Below are 20116 nucleotides of genomic sequence, written 5' to 3'. Positions count from 1 at the left end.
GAGGCTTTCTCTGGTCCAGACCTGGTTTCAAAAGGTTCAGTTGTAGAAACCTGGAACAATAGAGCAAGGGTGATGCCTGGTTCAATGTGTGGTTCTAGCACCTCCCACACTCGACTAATGTCATCTCTAATCACTCAACTCTCAAGCTGGTGACACCCTGGATGAAACCTCTGGTACTTGCTCTCTAGATCTCCAGACTCAAGACATAGAAAGTAGTAAAGAACCCACACTTAGCAGGGTTCTCCCTAATGTTTGAGTAAACCCAGCACCAAGCCAGGCAGTGGTGGCAGTACACCTTTAATCCCAGCACTTGGGAGGCAGAGACAGGTAGATCTCTGTGAGTTCAAGGCCAGCCTGATCTACAGAGTGAGTTTCAGGGCAGGCTCCAAAGTTACAGAGAGAGAGAAAAACCCTGTCCCAAACAAACAAACAAAATAAAACAAAACAAATAACCCAACACCAGATCCTGACTTGGGCCTAACAAGGATCTGGGGGTGGGGAGATCTGTGGACATTATTCTACCCTGCATGAGGTGCAGGGACAGGGGCTGAGCAAGGTGGCCTATCATTCTCCTAATAGTTGATTAATAATAGTATATTCTAGAGCAGAGGTGTCCAACTTTGAATTTGCTATATGATGCTGTCACCTACAAACGTGTTGGGCTGCATTCGTAGCTATCTTAGAACCCATGTGGTCTATGGGCCAAAGGCTAGACATGCCAGTTTTAGAACACAGATGAAGAACAACACTAAGCTACTGCCCCACGGGGACTATGTACATATATTATGATCTTAGTTTTAGATTCCACAACTCATCTGGATTGACTCTACCAGATGATTGAGATATATATATATATATATATATATATATATATATATCTCACAGGATAAATAAGAAAATAAGGTAGAAAGTGTTGGGTGACTGCTTAAAGACCCCATACTTCAGAGCCACATTATCAGGTCAAGGTCTCCAAGCACTTCTGAAAGGATGCTGTGCAGATCCTCCTGGTCCCTTCCACTGGTTTCTAGTCAGGGGTTCAGATGGGGGATTAGAGCACCACTGAGTTAAATCTTGGTCAAGAGCCTACCCTTTGGCTCAAACCCCACACCCCATAGGATGCAAATAGCTATGAAAGCACTGAATGGCAAGTTTTCAAATATATTTTAGTAAGTAGGAAAATTTGCAAAATCAATAAAGAACAAAGAGAGACTGCATACAGTCTTCCTGATCTTCAGACACAGACCTGGGACTCAGCAGAAGGTAAAGCCTGTAGTGACAGCAGAAGTCATACCAGTACCTTTATGCACATTCCCGCCCACCAGGCCATGCCCAGCCAGTCCACCTACCTCCGCCCTGGCAGGCTGCTCTCTGTCTGGCCACTACTCCCAACTTGCTGCATCTTGGATCTTTCAATGTGTTCCACATAGGTCTGGATCATCTGTCAAGAAGGGGCTCCCTGTTAGTGTCACCCACGGAACTCCCAATGCTAAAGCTTAGAAGTGCTGTGCTTAGATAAAACAAATCATTTAGGGAACAAGAATCTAAGGAACAAGAGTAGACAGCTTTCTACCAAACAATGAAGGCATTAGAAGAAGGGACCAAATATCAGTAGTAAATGCTAAGTACAGCCGCAGCAGTTAATACCCGCTCTCAGCCCAGAAGGCTGCCTACTCGCACTACCTCTGTGTGCCGCTGGTGTAGGGCATTGTACTCCTTCTTCATCTCCGATTCCCGTTCCTCCAATCTGGAAACTGGAAAACACAACCACAGCGTCAGCTGCAGTCCAGCCTTCATAGCTCAGTACATGTCCTCTGGACTGTAACCAAACCCTGGCACATGGCACAGCAGGGCAGCACTTTGTGCGGAGAAAGACTGGTTTGTTCTTGTTAAGAGTACCAGAAGTAGAATATGATTGGCTGGTCAATATAAATGGTATGTAGAATGTGCCACACGTATAAGAATGTTCAATCCCACTGTAAAGGAAACCAGGATGGGTGGAACTTAACTGCTCGGGACAGGCAGATGTTTCCAAAACATAGGCAAAACCCATAGCATGTGCCATGGGTAGGTGGAAGTGAGAACACAGGGGTGGACTACTTGCCTAGTATGATGAACAAGACCCTGGGTTCCATCCCCAATGCCTCTAAAATAAGTGAATAAATCTTTTTTTAAAAAAAAAAAAGTGAGAAGCTCATGAAAAGAGACAAAATTCAAGGGAATCATCAGAGTCATGTTAAAGCCTGACAGAACTCAGAAGTGAATGATGAAATGAACAGCAGCATTCCTTACATACATCAATGCTGAACTTGCTTTCTCTAGGTTGCTAACAAAAAGTGGTGACACCCAGAATGGTCCCCTCTGCTGTGCCATGTACCTGTCTAGAAAATACAGCTAACTAATAAGCTAATTGGCAATACTGGCCAAAAAACCTGTCGCTGGGTCTTACTAATGTAGTCAGCATGCCACTACCCTTGTGTGCCTTGCTCTGTACCTCTGTCTCTGTAGCCCACTAAGTGATGGAGATGGATTAAACAAAGCAGGATGTGTGAAACTTATGTGTCCTGGACCTTGGGTGATATGGTCCTTCACTGGCTTTCATCATTACCTCACTTTCTCCTGGCCTCCTGATGGCTTTTCTAAATTGACTTAACAAAGTATATGGTTCTACACCTCATTTTAGACCATCTGTGTTTAGCTGTGTTCTATGGCCTGGGAATGAGCTGCCAGGTGGTATCTGTGGAGGCTACTGCTGCTCATCCTGCATCTGCAAATCAATTGTAATGTGGGGACCCCTTTCTGAAGTTCAGCATAGGTAATCAGTTCAAGGCAAAGTCAACTCCATTTTTTCTTGAAGAAGTCCAAAGCATGAACACCAGCACCCAACAACAAATAGAATCTAGGGATACCAGAATCCAACACACACTAGACCATAGACACTAGTACCCAATGCACAGAAGAACCAGAGACACCTACACACCACACATGGAGTCCAAGAACACCAGCAACCAATGCATATGGGGCCTGGGGACATCAGAACCCAATACATATGACCTAGGGACACCAGCACCCAACACAGACACCAACATCCAAAGCCCATAACTTAGAATTCTCTAGTTCCTAGCACACATGTGACTTATAAATACTAGTACCCAACCTACACATGACTTATACACTGGCACAGAACACGTGACTTATATACATGACTTACAGACATTGGTGCACCATATACATGACTTACACAAGCTAATACAGCATACACTTAAATAGCTCCCCAAGATTCAAAAAGTCTACCCATGTCAGGTGTGTTCAAACACAGTCTGTCTCTGCCCCTGCCTGTCTATATGTGTTTCTGGAAGGAACCAGTATTAGACCTCAGGACCTTCCTGCAGGCCCTTGTTGGATGTCTGTGCAGCTAGTGTCTGGTTGGCAGTTTCCATTTGGTTCTCAGGTCTCATGCTAGCCTAGAGAATCACCACCTACTAATCTCAGTTGGCATTTTTTCCTTTCAAAGAAAAGAGTAAGTTTTCATATGTGAAACACTCTAATCAAAAGGAAAGTCACGGCACCTGTGTAAATAAAAGGTTTATTGTACACGACCAAAATAGGCCTTTAGATTTACTTCCTGTTTGCAAACACTAACATGTGTAGAAAGGGCCTGCCCACTGCTTACCCGCAAACTCATGCTTAGCAGGGTGCTAGTCTAGCACAGTACCTATGACACTCAGCCTTGAAATAGGTCAAACCTACACTATTAGGTCAGTTTTTCTTTCCTCCCTTCAATTGTAATTTCACAGAGAAATGAAGGTAGTTGTTTCTCAAAGTAACCAAATAAAGTGGCAAATGCATTTTAGTCACTGAAATTTTGAATTATAAAAAATATTGAAGCCAGGTATGGTGGCACACACCTTTAATACCAGCACTTGGGAGGGTGAAGTAGGCAGATCTCTGTGAGTTTAGGCCAGCCTGATCTACAGAGCAAGTTCCAAGACAGTCAGGGCTATACAGAAAATCCTGTCTCAAAAATGCCAAAAAACAAAAAAAGACTGAACAGATGGCTGTAACAGTAACCTTATAGTTTAAGTATAGTTTTTAAAAAATATTTATTGGTTATAAATAGATAATTCTTTTCTTTTTTTTGTTTGTAGTCTTTTTTTTAAATTTTTTATTGAGAAAAAGAAAAAATAAGTTTCCGCCTCCTCCCAGCCTCCCATTTCCCTCCCCTCCTCCCAACTATTCTTTTCTTTTAAGATTTATTTATTATGTATAGAGTATTCTGCCCATGTGTATGCCTGCAGGCCAGAAGAGGGCACCAGCTCTCATTACAGATGATTGTGAACAACAGTGTGGTTGCTGGGAGTTGAACTTAAGACCTCTGGAAGAGCAGTCAGTGCTCTTAAGCTCTAAGCCATCTCTCCAGCCCTTAAGTATAATTTTAAAGATTTCTTATTAGCTGGGCGGTGGTGGCACATGCCTTTAATCCTAGCACTCGGGAGGCAGAGGCAGGCAGATCTCTGTGAATTCGAGACCAGCCTGGTCTACAAGAGCTAGTTCCAGGACAGGCTCCAAAATCACAGAGAAACCCTGTCTCGAAAAACCACAAAAAAAAAAAAAAAAAAAAGAAAGAAAAAAAAAAGATTTCTTATTATCTTAAACCATGTATATGTAGGAGTGGGGTAGGAGGTTGTGCTCATTAGTGCAGGTGTCTGAGGAGGGTAGAGACAGCAGAACCTCCTGGAACTGGAGTTACAGGTCCTCTGGAAGACTAGCACATAATCTTTTTTTTTCCCCTCTGGAAGACTAGTACACAATCTTTTTTTTTAATTTTTAATTTATTTAAAAACAAAACAAAACTATCTTTTACATGTCAAATCCATTTTCCATTCCCTCCCCCCCTCCTGCTCCCTCCACCTTCCCCCAGCAGTACACAATCTTAGTAACTGATCTCCAGCCCCTTAAGTACAGCTTTAGAAATTAAAATAATTGTTTTTATAGTATTTTTTTAATTTTTAAAAGCACCTTTTCACCTTTCCTACAGATACCTTTGGCCAGAATTTGGGGAAGGGGAAAACCTAGCATGATAGGTTAATCCTGACCTACTCTGGGGCTGAGGTTTGAGGAGAGCAGCAGGCAGGCGGCTAGTACTTGCAAACAAGAAGCAAAGCTAAAGGTCTGTAGTGATTGTCACTAAAACAGTGCCTCCATCAGTACACTAATCTTTAGCTTTACAAACAGCAGTCAGGGCCCAAGGCCACAGTGCTTTGTTCCTCAGAACCACAGGAGGACCTAGGGTATGAGTGTTTTATTATTTATAGTCAGTCAGATTACACAGTAAAACAAGTGTGTTATGCCACAAAGACTTTATTTCCACAAAGGATTGAGGCTGATTATGGAAATACAGTTCTGTGATGAGACAGAGCAAACAGCTGAAAATCAGGGTGAAATGAAAATAAAGCCAACCACTCACCTTAGGCACCCAACCCCCTTTAATTAACAATTTGTGTATTCCTCCCAAGATCAGTCTTAGAATACACATGCAGTCCCAACTAATGGCTCCTGCTAGCTACTTACTCTGATCTGCATAGTTTTTGGCCTTTAGCTCCAGCTGACGTGTCTGAAACTCATAATGTTCTACCTGGATCTGTAGTTCTTTCTTCTCCTGCTCCAAGGCATCTTCAAATTCAATGAATTTCTATGCATGGGAAAGACAAAAGATCAGAAGGTGACAGCCGCCCTTTACATAAAAGCCCAAGTTCAAGAACCCAAGAATCTAGAGACAGTTTGAGGTCACAGCTGACCAGTGGTGGGTTTCCACTAGATTCTGTTCCCTACCCCTTCATGCTGCCTTTCCCCATCTGTAGAGACATCACAGATAAACCCTCCAAGAATGAGTGACTAGAACCTGTGGTCAGCTAATACCATTCCTGATGACTTCTGCCTTCAAAGACCTTTCCAAGGCCGCATGAGCAGTAGTAAGGCCCATGATCAGCTAATGTTCAGAAATTTTCAGTAAGTTCTGAACACTGGGCTCTACAAATGATGTGGCCCATCTTGGTCTGCAATCAAATAGGTTTTTTGTTTTGGTTTTTCGAGACAGGGTTTCTCTGTCTAATAGCCCTAGCTGTCCTGAAACTCACTTTGCAGACCAGGCTAGCCTCGAACTCACAGAGATAGATCCTGCCTCTGCCTCCTGAATGCTAGGATTAAAGGCGTGTGCCATAACTACCTGGCAAATAGATTATTCTTGTCAGTATTAAACTTGTCAATGGCTGGGTGGTGGTGGCACACACCTTTAATCCCAGCACTCAAAAGGTAGAGACAGGTGAATCTCTATGAGTGAAGCCAGCCTGGTCCAAGATCGCCAGGGCTACACAGAGAAACCCTCTCTTGAATGAAAAACCAACCAATCAAACAAAAGAAAACCCCAACAACAACAAACAAACAAACAAACAAAACCCAAAACTTCTAAATGAAAAAAGGCAACTTTTCATCTCCATTTCATTATTTATTTATCTCTTACTTTTATGAGTATATGTGTGTGGTTGTGTGAGCTATGTGTCCCACATGCAGGCAGGCTCCTAAGGAATCAGATTCCCCAGAACTGAAGTAACAGACAGTTGTGAGCTGACATATGGGTGCTGGGAATAGAACATGGTTCCTCTGGAAGAGTAGCCAGTGTTTTTAACCTCTGAGCCATCTCTCCAACCCCATTAATCACTCCTTAGCTGAAGATCAATCATTTCTGAACTACAAACAAAAAGCACCACTCACTCAGTCTTTGAAAAAGCTTATCCTGTTGAGTTTCTGAGTCTAATGACCATCATCAACCAAGTGAAAAGAAACCACTCTGCAAAACAAAAGATACCTAATCAGGCTCAAAGAGAAGTCACCACCCATGGCGCCGGACCCTTGGTATGGACATTGCCTCTGCAGAGGGCCAAGCTAAGGAACTAACACTGATGGATACCTGGTGTGACTCCTACAGCAGTAAGGACTGAAGAAGGAAGTGTGTGTAAGCACTGAACAGAAAACTGTAATGTGTCCAAGAAAGCCATCTGTAGGAAGGATAACTACCTGGTGGGCTTTAAAGGCATAAAAAGCTTCTCAAAGGACATGAATATAAAGCGAACCTTGAATTTCAGGTGTTGGTTTCTGGCTGGGGTCAAGTTTCATGTAATAACCCACCTACACCCACTGCACAACTGTCTGATCAGTCTGATGTCTCTCCTGCTGCAACCTGACCAAGGTCTCTGCGCTGGAGCACTGAGCTCCAGGGAAGGATGGGAGGATGACTCATCCTGTATAGCCAGTGAGAGTGGAAAACCCCAGAGGAGGGGAGGAAGGAGCTGGGAGGGAAGAGACTGCTTGCAGCCAGAAGGAAGTCAACTCAGGATTAAGGACATTGCATTCAAGTAAGCTGAAGGAAGAATACCCCATAGCCAACAAAATGCAAGTGTCTTTGTGTGTATATGCAGATATACAAACAATGAAAACAAGTGACTGTGAATCAACTGGATACAATTACCATATGAAGAACACACATATTAGTCAGTCTTTTTTAAAAAACAATTCCATGAAATGGGATTGCTCTCTCATTTTACATGTAAAATATAAAAGGAAGATGTCAACTTTATATCCCTGTCAAACATAAAAGGAGACAACAAGAGTTGTCAGGACTCTCAGGATGTAGAGTGCTGGCTACACAATCTCTTACAATGGGACTCATGTGGCTGTTACAGATTTCCTAAACCGCGCATGCTTTACTGGGAAGGTCAACCTCTTCTCTCTTACAGTTCTGCAGCCCAGGGACACCCATAGGAACTCATCTAGCATGTTAGAAGTGAATGCCAAGAGGAATCAAAAATCAGGTTCTTTTGCATAGGGGGAAAGAAAGGGAATAAATTTCCAAAAGAAAAAATGTGCCTTATTGATCTTTTGTCTTTAAGGAAGCACACAGACAAGGAGCTGTGGGCAACATGGGCTGCTGTGCCTGTGTCATCACCTCTAGCTGCTTTCTGGCACCAATAGTGGCACCTATATCCAACAAGTATTATTCAGGGACAGTTGGGGTAGCAAACACTAACATTAGATGTTCCTTCAGGGCCAACTTTACATCTTCCACACTGTAGAACTACTTAGGTCTGAAACACAAGAGTGCAGGTCCTGAGCTGGGAGGCTGGAGTTACAGACACTATCTTCAAGAACTACTAGGCAACATGAGGAAGAACAGTGATATTTCTACATTCAATATTAGATGTGGGCTAATAATATGGCCATAATTCAGGAATGCAGCAAGTGTTTCTCATATTCATGCTAAAAATCCATCTGAAACACCACAATTGATTTAATACACTCTGATTTTTAGGACAAGTAATCAAAGAAAAGAGTAAAATCACAGCACAGAAGTGGTGGCAAATGCCTTTAATCCTAGCACTTGGGAGGCAGAGATAGGTGGATCTTTGAGTTCAAGGCCAGCCTGGTCTACAGAGTTCCAGGACAGATAGGGACACAGAGAGAATCCCTGTCTCAAAAAACTGGAAGGGAAAAGAAAAAAGAATATAATCACACCTGGTGCTTGAGGCCAGCCTCAGCAAAACAGTAACCTTGACACTAGCCTAGACTACACGAGCTCTTGTCTCAGAGTTAGAGAGGCGGCTTGGTGGTTAAAACACTGGCTGCTCTTGCAGAGTATCTGGGGTTCAATTCCCAGCACCACCATGGCTTACAACTATCTGTAACTCTAGTCCCAGGGGATTCTTTGCCCTTTTTGAGCCTCCCTGGTTACCAGGCACACTGGCAGTTACACAGACACATATGCAGATGAAACACTAAGACACATAAAATGAATAAATTTAACAAACCAACCAACCCACCACAATAACAAGAAAAAAATGGGTGTGGCAGCTCATGCCTATAATCTAGGCCTTTGGATGTCAAAGACAGTAAGTACTACTGCAAATTCAAAGTCAGACTAGGCTAGAGAATAAGACTCTGTCTCAAAAAACTGGGAAAGAGGGCTAAGTGTGGTGTCTCATGCCTCTAAACTCAATACTTTAGAGGCAAAGAAAAGAAGATCTCTGTAAGTTCCAGGCAAACCTGGCCTACCTAATGAGTTCTAGGTCAACCAGTGCATACTAACCCAGCCAGGGCCGAACAGTGAAACCCTGTCTCCAAAAACCAACCAAATTAATAACAACAAAAGAGAAAGAAGGCGGGGAGGAGAAAGGGTGATACAAGAGAGGTGAGAAAAATGAAGACAAAATGAAAATCTCAGTGTCTTTATTTCATGAAAATCTTCCTCGAGGTCAGGTTTGGGGGGAGTGCCTTTTTCAGGAAATTTTTATCTTCTGTGGCCCTTTCCCCAGGTTGGGCTGGTTTGTTTCTTCCAAATTTTTTTTACTTATTTATTTTTTATTTTTTTCAAAACAGGATTTCTCTGTGTAACAGCCCTGGCTGTCCTAGAACTAGCTCTGTAGACCAAGCTGGCCTTGAACTCACTGAGATTTGCCTGCCTCAGCCTCCCAAGTATTGGGATTAAAGGCGAGCACTACCGCCTGGCAAAAACCTTTATATTTAAATTATTTATTTATTTATTTATTATGTATACAGTATTCTGTCTGTGTATATGCTGCAGGCCAGAAGAGGGCATCAGACCCCATTACAGATGGTTGTGAACCACCATGTGGTTGCTGGGAATTGAACTCAGGACCTTTGGAAGAGGAGGCAATGCTCTTAACCTCTGAGCCATCTCTCCAGCCCAACCTTTATGTTTAGTATAGTAATGTCATACATGCACTTATGCAGCAGGTGCCCACAGAGTGCAGAAAAGGGCATCAGAGCTCCTGGAGCTAGAGTTATTGGTGGTTGTAAGCCATCCAATATGGGTTCTGGGAATTGAACTTGGGTCCTAAGCAAAACCAGTAGATGGTTTTAACTACTGAGCCATCCCTACAGTCTCTTCAGCTGGTTTAGGCTTTCTAATCTGGCCCAGCTTTACCCACGATCTGATGTGATGACTACTAAGGAGATGTTGTAATGCCTCAGTTGACACAGGTCCTTGCTTTCAAGAAACAAGCATTTTAATGCCAGGGAGAAGGCTCCATAGGTAAAACCTCTAGGCACAAAAGCCTGACAACCTGAGTTTGATCCCTGTAATCCACAAATAAGCTGGATATTGTGGTATGCATCTTAGGTGAGATGTGAGACAAAGACAGGAAAATCTGCCTTGTATATGGAGGACAGCAGCAGAAATAAGAGGGACCCTTCCTTAACAAGGTAGACAGAAAGAAGCATCTCTGGAAAAATTGTCTCTGATCTCCACATGCATGCTTGTGGCATGCACTTGTTTACTTCCATACAAGCCTCATTCATACACAGACACACACACACACTTTAAAAAACGGCAACATTCTAAATTTGAGCCAGACAGAGTTATGGCTAAGTGTGTGTCTGCAGGAATGTGTGCTTTTCTGGGTGTTTGCTGAAAGAGAGAAGGGTCAGAAAAAGGCTAGGTAAGACAAAATGGAGCAGGAGCCCAAATGAAGCAGAAACTGGAAGGAGTGACACTTAAGATCCATAGGAGACCTAAGAGGTTTATTGAGAAAGGGTGCTCCAAACATTTTCATAACAGGCGCAGCTTTGAATCTGTCCCTACTGATTTCAGGAATCTGTCAAAGAAACATCACCAAATGTAAGTGTTACGAATCACACCGGGCGCTAAGCATATGCAGTCAGTATATGTCAATGAGACCTCGATAAGTGAGTTAACCTCTACCCACAAAGACTAAAGGACAGTGAAGCTCAGTATCAGAGATTCAATCTTGTTTCCAGTAGCACAGCTATTTCTGGGCACTAGGGATTTCCTTAGCAGTCCTCTTCCCAGCCCAGTGAGAATTCATCACCTCCTGTGCTGTTTCCTAGACAGCTGGCACCCCTCACCCCACCATAACGCAGTATTTTCTCCTACCTGATCTCCTATACAACTGTTTTAGATAGAGTCCTCTAACTGGAAAATGTCCGCTGAAAAATATCAACCTATGTTTTTTGTTTTTCAAGACAGGGTTTAATCTGTGAAACAGTACTGGCTGTCCTTGAACTCACTATACAGACCAGGCTGGCCTCGAACTCACAGAAATCTGCCTCCCTCTGCCTCCCTAGTGCTGGTATTTGAGGTGTGTGTCACCTTGCCTGGCACAAACCTCTGTTGTTTTTTTGTTTGTTTGTTTTTAAAGATTTATTTATTATGTATACACAACATTCTGCCTCAATGTATGCCCACACGCCAGAGGAGGGCGCCAAATCTCAGTACAGATGGTTGTGAGCCACAATGTGGAAGATCAGTCAGTACTCTTAACTGCTGGGCCATCTCTCCAGCCCCACATACCCATGTTTTAAGCACTTTCCTTTCTTGCCTGATGCTAACTTAAAAACATTGGTCACCTGCTCTTTTTTTTTAATATTTATTTATTTATTATGTATACAATATTCTGCCTGTGTGTATGCCTGCAGGCCAGAAGAGGGCATCAGACCTCATTACAGATGACCTCATTACAGCCACCATATGGTTGCTGGGAATTGAACTCAGGACCTTTGGAAGAGCAGGAGATGCTCTTAACCTCTGAGCCATCTCTCCAGCCCTGGTCACCTACTCTTATAGGAAGTATTCAGCCAGACTACTCACACAGATAGATATACTGGTATGTTTGTCCTGGCCACATGTGTTTGTCTCAATTCAAGTTAAAAGGAATGAAAAGCAGAGGCTGAGTGTGTGGCTCAGTGGTAAAGAACTTGCTTACCATGCTCTGAGGTCCTGTTTTCCATTCTCAGCACTAGAGAAAGAAAAAGGAAAATAAAGCCCACTTTCACAGCTCCATGGGTCACAGTAAAAATGCTCAAAGGCTACTGTACCCAGTAGGTCCTGAGCTGGATAGTATAGAACAGGACAGGCCACTGGCACAGGAAGTAGTATGAGCCATTAGTGTGGAGAGAAATGCACAGAAAGAAAAAACTAGCTTTCTTTCCCTTCACACAGGACTAGTATCCCTCTGAGGGTACAGCTAGGGAAAAGAGATTAACTCTGGGGGACAAGCCAAACAATACTAAACTGTTCCGAGCTGGTACATGATGGGGAATATTCATGCTCTTCAGTACACTGTGAGATGCTAGAAATCAGGGGCACGGGGAGGCAGAAGTGATAAACTTTCCTAGGGTAGAGTGGTAGAAGCAGCACTTGGGAAGGTGGGAAGGCATACGAGGGTAGAAGAACAGGCCTCTTCCCACTTCAAGAAGTAATCTGAGGAAAGGGTATCCTCCTGGGTCTGTGCCCCTTCAAGGCACCATCTTTCACATGACCAGGACGCTCCAACTGCAGTAGCTCTGGCTTTCTTTCTAGAGGACGGGTCTGATTACCAGGTCACATGAAAGCTAGACCAAGGCACCCCCTAAAAAGTGACAGATCTACATGTTAATCATACATCAAGGTTGCAAACAGCAGAAAATGAGGAACCATTCCAAATATAGGAGACTGCAGGGACATTGCAGGAGCCTTGGAGGAGGCCTTAGAAGGTTGACAGAGTGGGAAAAAAAGGCAACCTGAAAGAAAACTCATGTTTGGGACTCTGGTGAAGAATATTATTTCTGCATGTTTTCTGTGCATTATTTCAAAACAAAGTTTTAAATAGCTGATTACTTAAATCTAGAATTTGGAAGAATTCTTTATTACAGGTCCTCAGCCCTGTAATCTGGGCTGCCACAGTGGTCTGGAGGCACCTTGGATTTCTGACACAGCAAGATATCACAATACATAACAGAGCCGTCCATCTAGGAGCTCAAGGCTCTAGTTGGCCAGCCCTGTGTTCTCACTGGCTACACAGAGTTTCTGTACCTATTTGTTACCACCTTTTAGAGTTTCTCTGAACAAGGTGTCACTTAGGGGAAAGAGCCCTTGCCTAGCATGTACAAGCGTCTGGGCCCCACAGGGAGGAAAGGACTCTGCTTTCCTCCTAGACTCCAGTACTGCTATACTGGAACAACTCATGGAGGCAAAAAGAAAAGGCAGCTCTGACTACCAAAGCTTCACAGCTTCATTTATAAAAATCAATGCTAGGAGCTGGGAATGTAGCTTGGCATTCAAGGGGACCTGGGCTTAATCTTTTAGTACATTAGGAAACAACTGCTCTTTTTTTTTTTAAATATTTATTTATTTATTATGTATACAATATTCTGTCTGTGGTGCAGGCCAGAAGAGGGCACCAGACCTCATTACAGATGGTTGTGAGCCACCATGTGGTTGCCGGGAATTGAACTCAGGACCTTTGGAAGAGCAGGCAATGCTCTTAACCTCTGAGCCATCTCTCCAGCCCCCAACTGCTCTTAATGTAACTGAAGAAACCACTTCAGTTTCTGGGGCTGAAAAGAAGGCTCAGTAGTTAAGAGCATTGGCCGCTCTTTCAAAGGACCTGGGTTCAATTCCTAGCATCCACATGGCAGCTCACAAACGCCTGTAACTCCAGTTCCAGGGAATCTGGTACCCTCATACTGACATACAAGCAGACAAAACACCAATGCACATAAAAATAAATCAAATATTTGAAAAAAAGAAAACACATCTTATCCAAGCAGTGGTAAATTTACTATTTGTAATATAAAAATAAAAACACAAATTCCAGGTTTAGTGCATTAATTCACTTATGAAAGGTTCTAATCATTGAGTAGGCTTGGTGTTAAGGTATCCCCCAGTCTCCACTTAACCTCATACAAATGTTTTTCTATGAATGGCTATTCTTGTTTAACTAGTAAAAACATAAATCTTGGCTCAAACTCTTCCATTTGGAGTCTTTGTGTAGCAACCACAGCCACATTATCAGTAAATGTCCAGAGCCCACCTGAGGTGCTTGAGATGAGCTAAAGAATGCTCCCCAGCACATTCTTTAGAGTGAAGATGACTTACAAACAGTAAGAACACTAACACTCTGTCTCTCAAACATAATTTTCTTCCTATGATCGAAGTGCTTGCCCACTGCAAGGAAAAAGGCTGGCACAGTTAGCCGCACCTTTCTAATCCTTTACTCTTCCAGTGGGAAAGCGCTGAGGAATAAAAAATACTTTCTATTAGAATCTTACTAATCAGTAAGCCAGGCCATTCAAGGCTGATGTGAAACTATATTAGGGACTCTGTCCTCACTGCGAAATTCACCTTGCCACAGTTTTCTTTCTGGGACACCAATGGCCAACAGTGGAGCTGTAGTGGAATGATTCACTACTGCTGGCAAAGACAGTTGTAATTGGAGGTCTGAGAGAAGCTGGGGAAAGTGTGTGCTTCCTAAGGGTGGGATGGCCAGACTAGAATCTGCAAACTCTACAGATGAGTCCCTCCTCCCAGGTCCTGAGTTCTAGAGAATGAACCACCTGGTATCAGAGTAAGAAGTGGAGGACTAAGATGTTTATTCTGTTTAAGAATTTTTAAAAGCCTATAGGGCGATGGTGGAACACACCTGTAATCCCAGCACTCAGGAGGCAGAGGCAGGCAGATCTCTGTGAGTTCAAGGCCAACCTGGTCTACAGAGCAAGTTATAGGGCAGCCAGGGCTTCACAGAGAAACTGTCTTGAAAAACAAACATACAAACAAACAAAAAATCCTTGAAGATTCTTTCTTCTCCAAAGACTGCTAGCAGTTCAGGTTATCTATCCACTGACTAAGACGGGACAGCACTCTTCTGCACCGCGACAAGTCGCATCCAGTGTTGCACAGCTCCCGGCTTATCACACCCATCTGATCACAATCCCGTCTAGACGAAGCTACAGTAGTGTAGGTTGGTTTGTTTCTAACAGAACTGAAGATAATCACGCACCTCGAAATAGCTAGGATGCCAACTGTTCACAGCGTATAGTTGCTCTTTGGTGTTAACCTTATTGGAGGTTCCCCAAGGACGCACTCCGGGCATTTGACAACAGCTTCCACTTCGCTGGCAGAGCAACTGCTCACTTCGGGCTTTGATCAGCTTCTCTAAAGAGCTGGTCCTGGTAGTGCTACCGGGCAAGCTGCAAGTACGCTCCCCGCTTACCAGCGTGCGGTTAAACTGGAAGGCAGAGGCATCTTCCCTGGCAGCGGTGTCAACACCACATAGAGCCGGTGCCTGGTCCAGGCAGAGCCCATTTTTAACTAAAAAGGTTTTTATCAGTCTTACGGCTGTTCACCTTCATGTTCTCCTTTTCCTCCACATCAGGGATCTCGACTATGTAGGTACAGAGGCAAGGGAGAGGAAAAAAAAATACCCGAATTCTCTGTCAAAGTAGCAAAAGTCCCCAGAGAGTTCAAGACAATGGAGAGTGATACCAGGCACAAGTCACAGCTCCAGGGTTGGGCTGAAAGGATCAAATGCTGCAGACTTCTGGGGAACTGCCCCACTATGCAGCAAAATGACCCAGAAGATAAAGCTCAGGATGGTGCCAAGGTCAACCCTTTATTTTGGCCTGTCCTCTTGTCAGTAGTCAGTGTGTGACCTTGGTCTAGCCCCGACACTTTCTGGAGCCAGTTCCCTCCTCAAAAAAAAGTCCGAGGTCACCCTGAGCCCTCCTCACATCCTAAGAACGTTGCCCCTACGCTGAGAACTTGAGGAAGCCAGTCGAGTGGGGCCTGTACATCCCAATTCAGAACAGCAGCATCTCAACTGCCAAAAGCAAAGCAAGCCACAGTAAGGAGGACTGATTCAATATAAACAAGCTTTAGCCTAACCCGGGCACGGGGCCACTAATTTAAGAAGCCAAAATATCAAAAAGGACTTTCAATCTCTGAGACTGTATCAACTTCACTGAAATGGAATGTATAAAGAGCCACTTCCCATCATAAACCGAAGAGCACTGACTTCCAGAATAGTAGACTCTCTGGGCTCTGCGATCATCTAGCGCTAGATGATCACAAAACTTGCTCAAAGCACTGGAGGAAGAAAAATCCGGAGCCAGCAGGCGGCAGCCAAGGTCAGAGGAGAGCAGAACGGGGGCCGCGTCTCCCGGACTCTGCGTCCAAATTGATGGAGACACCGGCACTTGCAGCGGCAGGATTCTGCCGGCCGCGCCGGACTGGCTGCACCACGCTCCCCACCCCGTCCCCCTCCGCGGCGGCCGGGGCCCACGCACCTCCTCGGCCTGTTTGCGCAGCGCCTTCTCGCGCTCGTATTGCGTGAGCAGCTGCTCGTTGTCCTCACGCAGGAGCTCCAGCTCCACCTCGTGCTCCTGGTTCTCGCTCAGCACCGAGTCCAGGTTCTCCAGCACGTTCACCACCAGCGGCATGAGCTCCTTGACCACCTCCTCGTCATAGCAGTGGATGAGGCGCTCGAACTCGCGGTAGATGGAGCCCGCCAGGCCCGACACACGCTCCGACATAACCGAGCCCGAGCAGTAGTCGTCTTGGTACACCACCACACCTCCGCCCTCGTCCATCTGGATTTCCATCATCGCGGCTATCGCCGCCGCCGCCAGCGCGGCTCGTTCCGGTGCCCGAGTCCACGGGCCGCTAGCACCTCAGACAGCCGCCACCTTAGGATGCGCCGCCGCCGCCGCCCAGGCCGCGCCCGTCACTCCCTTGCCGGAAGTCCCGCCTGGTCGCGGAGGTGGAGCCCCATCCTGCCCCGCCCTGAGTCGTGCGCCCTGACGCTAGAGGAAACGCGGCTGGGAAGTTTCCGGGGCGTCGCGGGTGGTGTTTGGCGAGGTGGGCTCGTTGAGGCAGGGGGAGACCTGGCTGGTTCTGTCTCTGTCCGATTTGTCTTCAGACTTTTGTAATTCACTCTAGCCGACCTCAACGTCCATGCGACGTGTGTCGCGTGCCCTGTTTCTGGCTGTTTCACACTCTGCTGTTGCTCAGTTCCAAGCATCTGCACCGCCCGCCGGGGCTCTAGGGTCCTTATGTGTAGCAGAACTTTGAAGCCGGAATATAAAGCGAGTCGAACTGTGTTCATTTGCTGGGGACACCATGAGCCCTACTTTGAACTGTGGCGCCGCGTGGAGACTGACTGCTTTCTGCTAACAGAGATTTCCCTCCTCCCAGAGGGTGTCTGAATTGGAGTTACAGTCCTTTGTGAGCAGCCATATGGATGGCTCTAGAACTGAACAGAGGACCTACTCTGTAAAAGCTAGTGCTCTGGACCGCTGAGCCATCTCTCAGCCACCAGATCTTACTCTGACATCCAGAACACTTAAAGCATTGCTCAAAATTTCGCGCGTGTGTGTACTGTGTAACACTGGCTGACCTGTAACTTGCCATGTCTGGCCTCAAACTTTTATAGATCTGCTTGATTCTGCCATTTAGCTGAAACTAAGTGCACATACCATCACTGGAATCCCGTTTGAAACATAATTTGGTTTTTTTTTCTTTTGGTTTCTTCGATAACAGGGTTTCTCTATGCTGTCCTGGCTGTCCTGGAACCCACTTTGTAGACCAAACTGATCTTTTTTTTTTTTTTCAAAATTTATTTATTCTGTATACAATATTCTGTCTGCATGTACACCTGTAGTCCAGAAGAGGGCACCAGACCTCACTACAGATGGTTGTGAGCCATCATGTGGTTGCTGGGAATTGAACTCAGGACCTTTGGAAGAGCAGGCCGTTAACTGCTGTTCTTAACTTCTGAGCCATCTCTCCAGCCCCCAGACTGATCTTGAACTCAGAGATCCACCGACCTCTGCCTCCCCAGTGCTGGGATTAAAGCCTTGCACCACCAACACTTGGCAACATAATTTGCTATATAGACAAAGATCTACCCTAAGAGATTAACTGTTTTGTAACAGGGCCCCCAAAACTTAGCACAACTGACGGCACGATGGAAGTGCCATTCAGGCTGTAAAATTGAGAATGTAGACAGCACCACCTGCCAAAAATGAAAGCAAAGAGCTAGTCCATCAAAATCTATATTCTGGGAAAGTCTCTAAATGCACTAACCTTGCTTTCTGGCTTCTGTAGTTCTGCTTCTGGCTAACTGATCTTGTTAACTGAAGTATGTCAACCCAGAACATGGTTTTTGTGCTTAAAATGGTTTTTGTGCTTAAAAGCTCATCCTGAGAAAGGCAATATTCAATCACACTGTAAAACTCTGCATTTGCATTAATTAAATAAAATTAACCTTGTCTCAGGATGCTGAGTTAGCAACTAGTTGACATAAAGTAACCATAGAGCATCAGAAGGCATCTGGAAGAGATAGACACACCAGGACTAGGGAGGGAGTGGCAAGGCTTTTTTGTTTGGTGGATAAAGGAGAGGTTAGTTAGTTGCTACTCAACCTCTCTGAGTTAGCAGATTTTCATTCCAGCCTTTGAATCTCAAGTTTTATAGAGTGATTGAGATTTAGTTAAAGCTACCGTTAGTGGCAGCAGCAGAGCCGGTGCCTGAGGGAACAGAATTTCTGCCAGGTGGTCCGAGTGGCCCTGGCCGCTGCCAGAGAAGCAGGGCGATGACTGAAGTTGTGATTGCTGGCAGAACCATCCCCCCACCCAGGACTGGAACACAACACCAAGTTCCTACCAGTTCAGCTAAACCCTTCCAGATTAAATAGTACCCAATGACCCTGGAAAGAAAGGGAAATTGCAGTGCATAGTGCCTAGCTTAGAGAGAGAGAGGCATCCTGGTGCCCTGCCAGTCACCCTGGAATACACCTCTCATGCCTATGAAGAAATCTGAGATCTCCGACTCTTTCGAAGGAACATGTGTACACTATCTTGGACCTGAAATATGGCATTCTTCAGCCACACACTGGCAGAAGTGAGTCAATCCATCTTTGCTTATAAATGGACAGACCCAGAATGAAGTTACAGTGGGTATAGGTTATTCTAAGGATTTAAAAAATTCTCCAACCCTATTTAACGAGACACTAAGAGCTGTCAGGTCTCCCAGGAAAACAGATGTAAAGGGGCCACTAAGGGATGACTGGAAAAGTTACAGATCCTGGGCTACAGAATGTTCACTAAGAAAACCAACTTTGTACATCAGAGGCTACCTTGGCTAGCAGCTGAGGGGAAACAAAAAGAACCTTTCTCTGAGTAAGATTGTTGCCATCCTTCAGATTCCAACTCTAAAGACTAAGAGACAGGTTTGAGAGTTCCTAGGTGCAGCCAGGCATCGCTACCTCTGGTTACCAGTTTGTGGAAATAATAAGGCTTCTATACAATCAGCACAAAGAGGGGCAATGAGCCTCAATCCGGACTGACTGAGCAAAAGGGATTTGATGCTTAAAAACAGCTGACTTCAGCTCCAGCCCTAACATTTCCAGATATCTCAAAACCTTTTCAGCTTTTTATCCACAACAGGAATGATAAAAAGGGTTTTAACCCAAACCTAGGGCATGGAAAGGCCCTGTGCCAGAGCTGTGGAACACCTGCTGAGGAAAACTGCTAACAGGGAGTGGAAACAGCCCAAGAGGAAGAAGTGTGTTGCTGTCAACAAAGATAAAAGGAGTTGAAGACCTGAAGAGCATTTTGACATCAGACATGGAGATGCAGAATTCAGTTGTTTGCCCAACTGGTTTTCAGTCTTGCTTTGGTCCAATATTTCCTCACTGTGCTCTCATCCCTATGTTTTGGAATGGTAATTTATGTCCTATGCCATTATATGTTGGAAGTATGTGATCTGCTTTTTGATTTTACAGGAGATTATAGTTTAAGAAAGTGTATGAATCTCAGAAGAGACTTTGAATTTTGGACTTTGATTTATTTATTTGGTTTTTCGTGACAGCCAAGCCACTAGAAAAATTTTACCTCTACCAAGGCCTGGCGACTGCAGACTGAGCTCTGAGCCTGTCTCCTCCCCTTTTATATTCTCTCTAGTGCTGGGATTAAAGGCGTGTGACTCCCTTAGTACTGGAATTAAAGGTGTGAGCCACTACCACCTAGATCTGTTTCGATACTGATCCTGTGTACCCTAAGGTGGCCTTGAACTCACAGAGATCCACCTGCCTCTGTCTCCCAAATCCTGGGATTAAAGGTGTGTGATACCACTGCCTGGCCTCTAGTGGCTTAGTTTTACCCTCTGATCTTCAGGCAAGCTTTATTTATTAAAATATGAAGTATCACTATACTAAGACACGGCCTACAGGTGGGTCCCTTAGTTGCCAAAAACAAGAGAGTTTCCATTACA

General features: G+C 44.7%; 1 protein-coding gene across 18 annotated transcripts in view; it reads right to left on the bottom strand.

The window, feature by feature from the left end:
- Mapk8ip3 (mitogen-activated protein kinase 8 interacting protein 3) overlaps window positions 1–16588 on the bottom strand; it is a 43354-nt gene extending 26766 nt beyond the window's left edge. For 17 of the 18 annotated variants that reach the window (XM_041675864.1, XM_041675869.1, XM_041675873.1 and 14 more), the window contains exons 1-4: window positions 16132–16587; window positions 5569–5689; window positions 1681–1751; window positions 1347–1438 (exon numbers count right to left, since the gene is read on the bottom strand). In XM_041675864.1, coding sequence (XP_041531798.1) covers window positions 1347–1438; window positions 1681–1751; window positions 5569–5689; window positions 16132–16449 — 602 coding nt within the window. In that variant the 5' untranslated portion in view covers window positions 16450–16587. Of the gene's footprint in view, window positions 1–1346; window positions 1439–1680; window positions 1752–5568; window positions 5690–16131 lie in introns of all 18 variants that reach the window. The other variant, XM_041675868.1, reaches the window with a different exon arrangement.
- Between the last annotated feature and the right edge of the window lie 3528 nt (window positions 16589–20116).

The sequence above is a fragment of the Microtus oregoni genome, unplaced genomic scaffold, assembly GCF_018167655.1.
Source record: "Microtus oregoni isolate MIOR12 unplaced genomic scaffold, Mior012 000027F_ref0000203, whole genome shotgun sequence".
Taxonomy (NCBI): Eukaryota; Metazoa; Chordata; class Mammalia; order Rodentia; family Cricetidae; genus Microtus; species Microtus oregoni.
The sequence above is the reverse complement of the archived record's forward strand: the minus strand, read 5'-3'. Positions and strand labels throughout refer to the sequence as shown.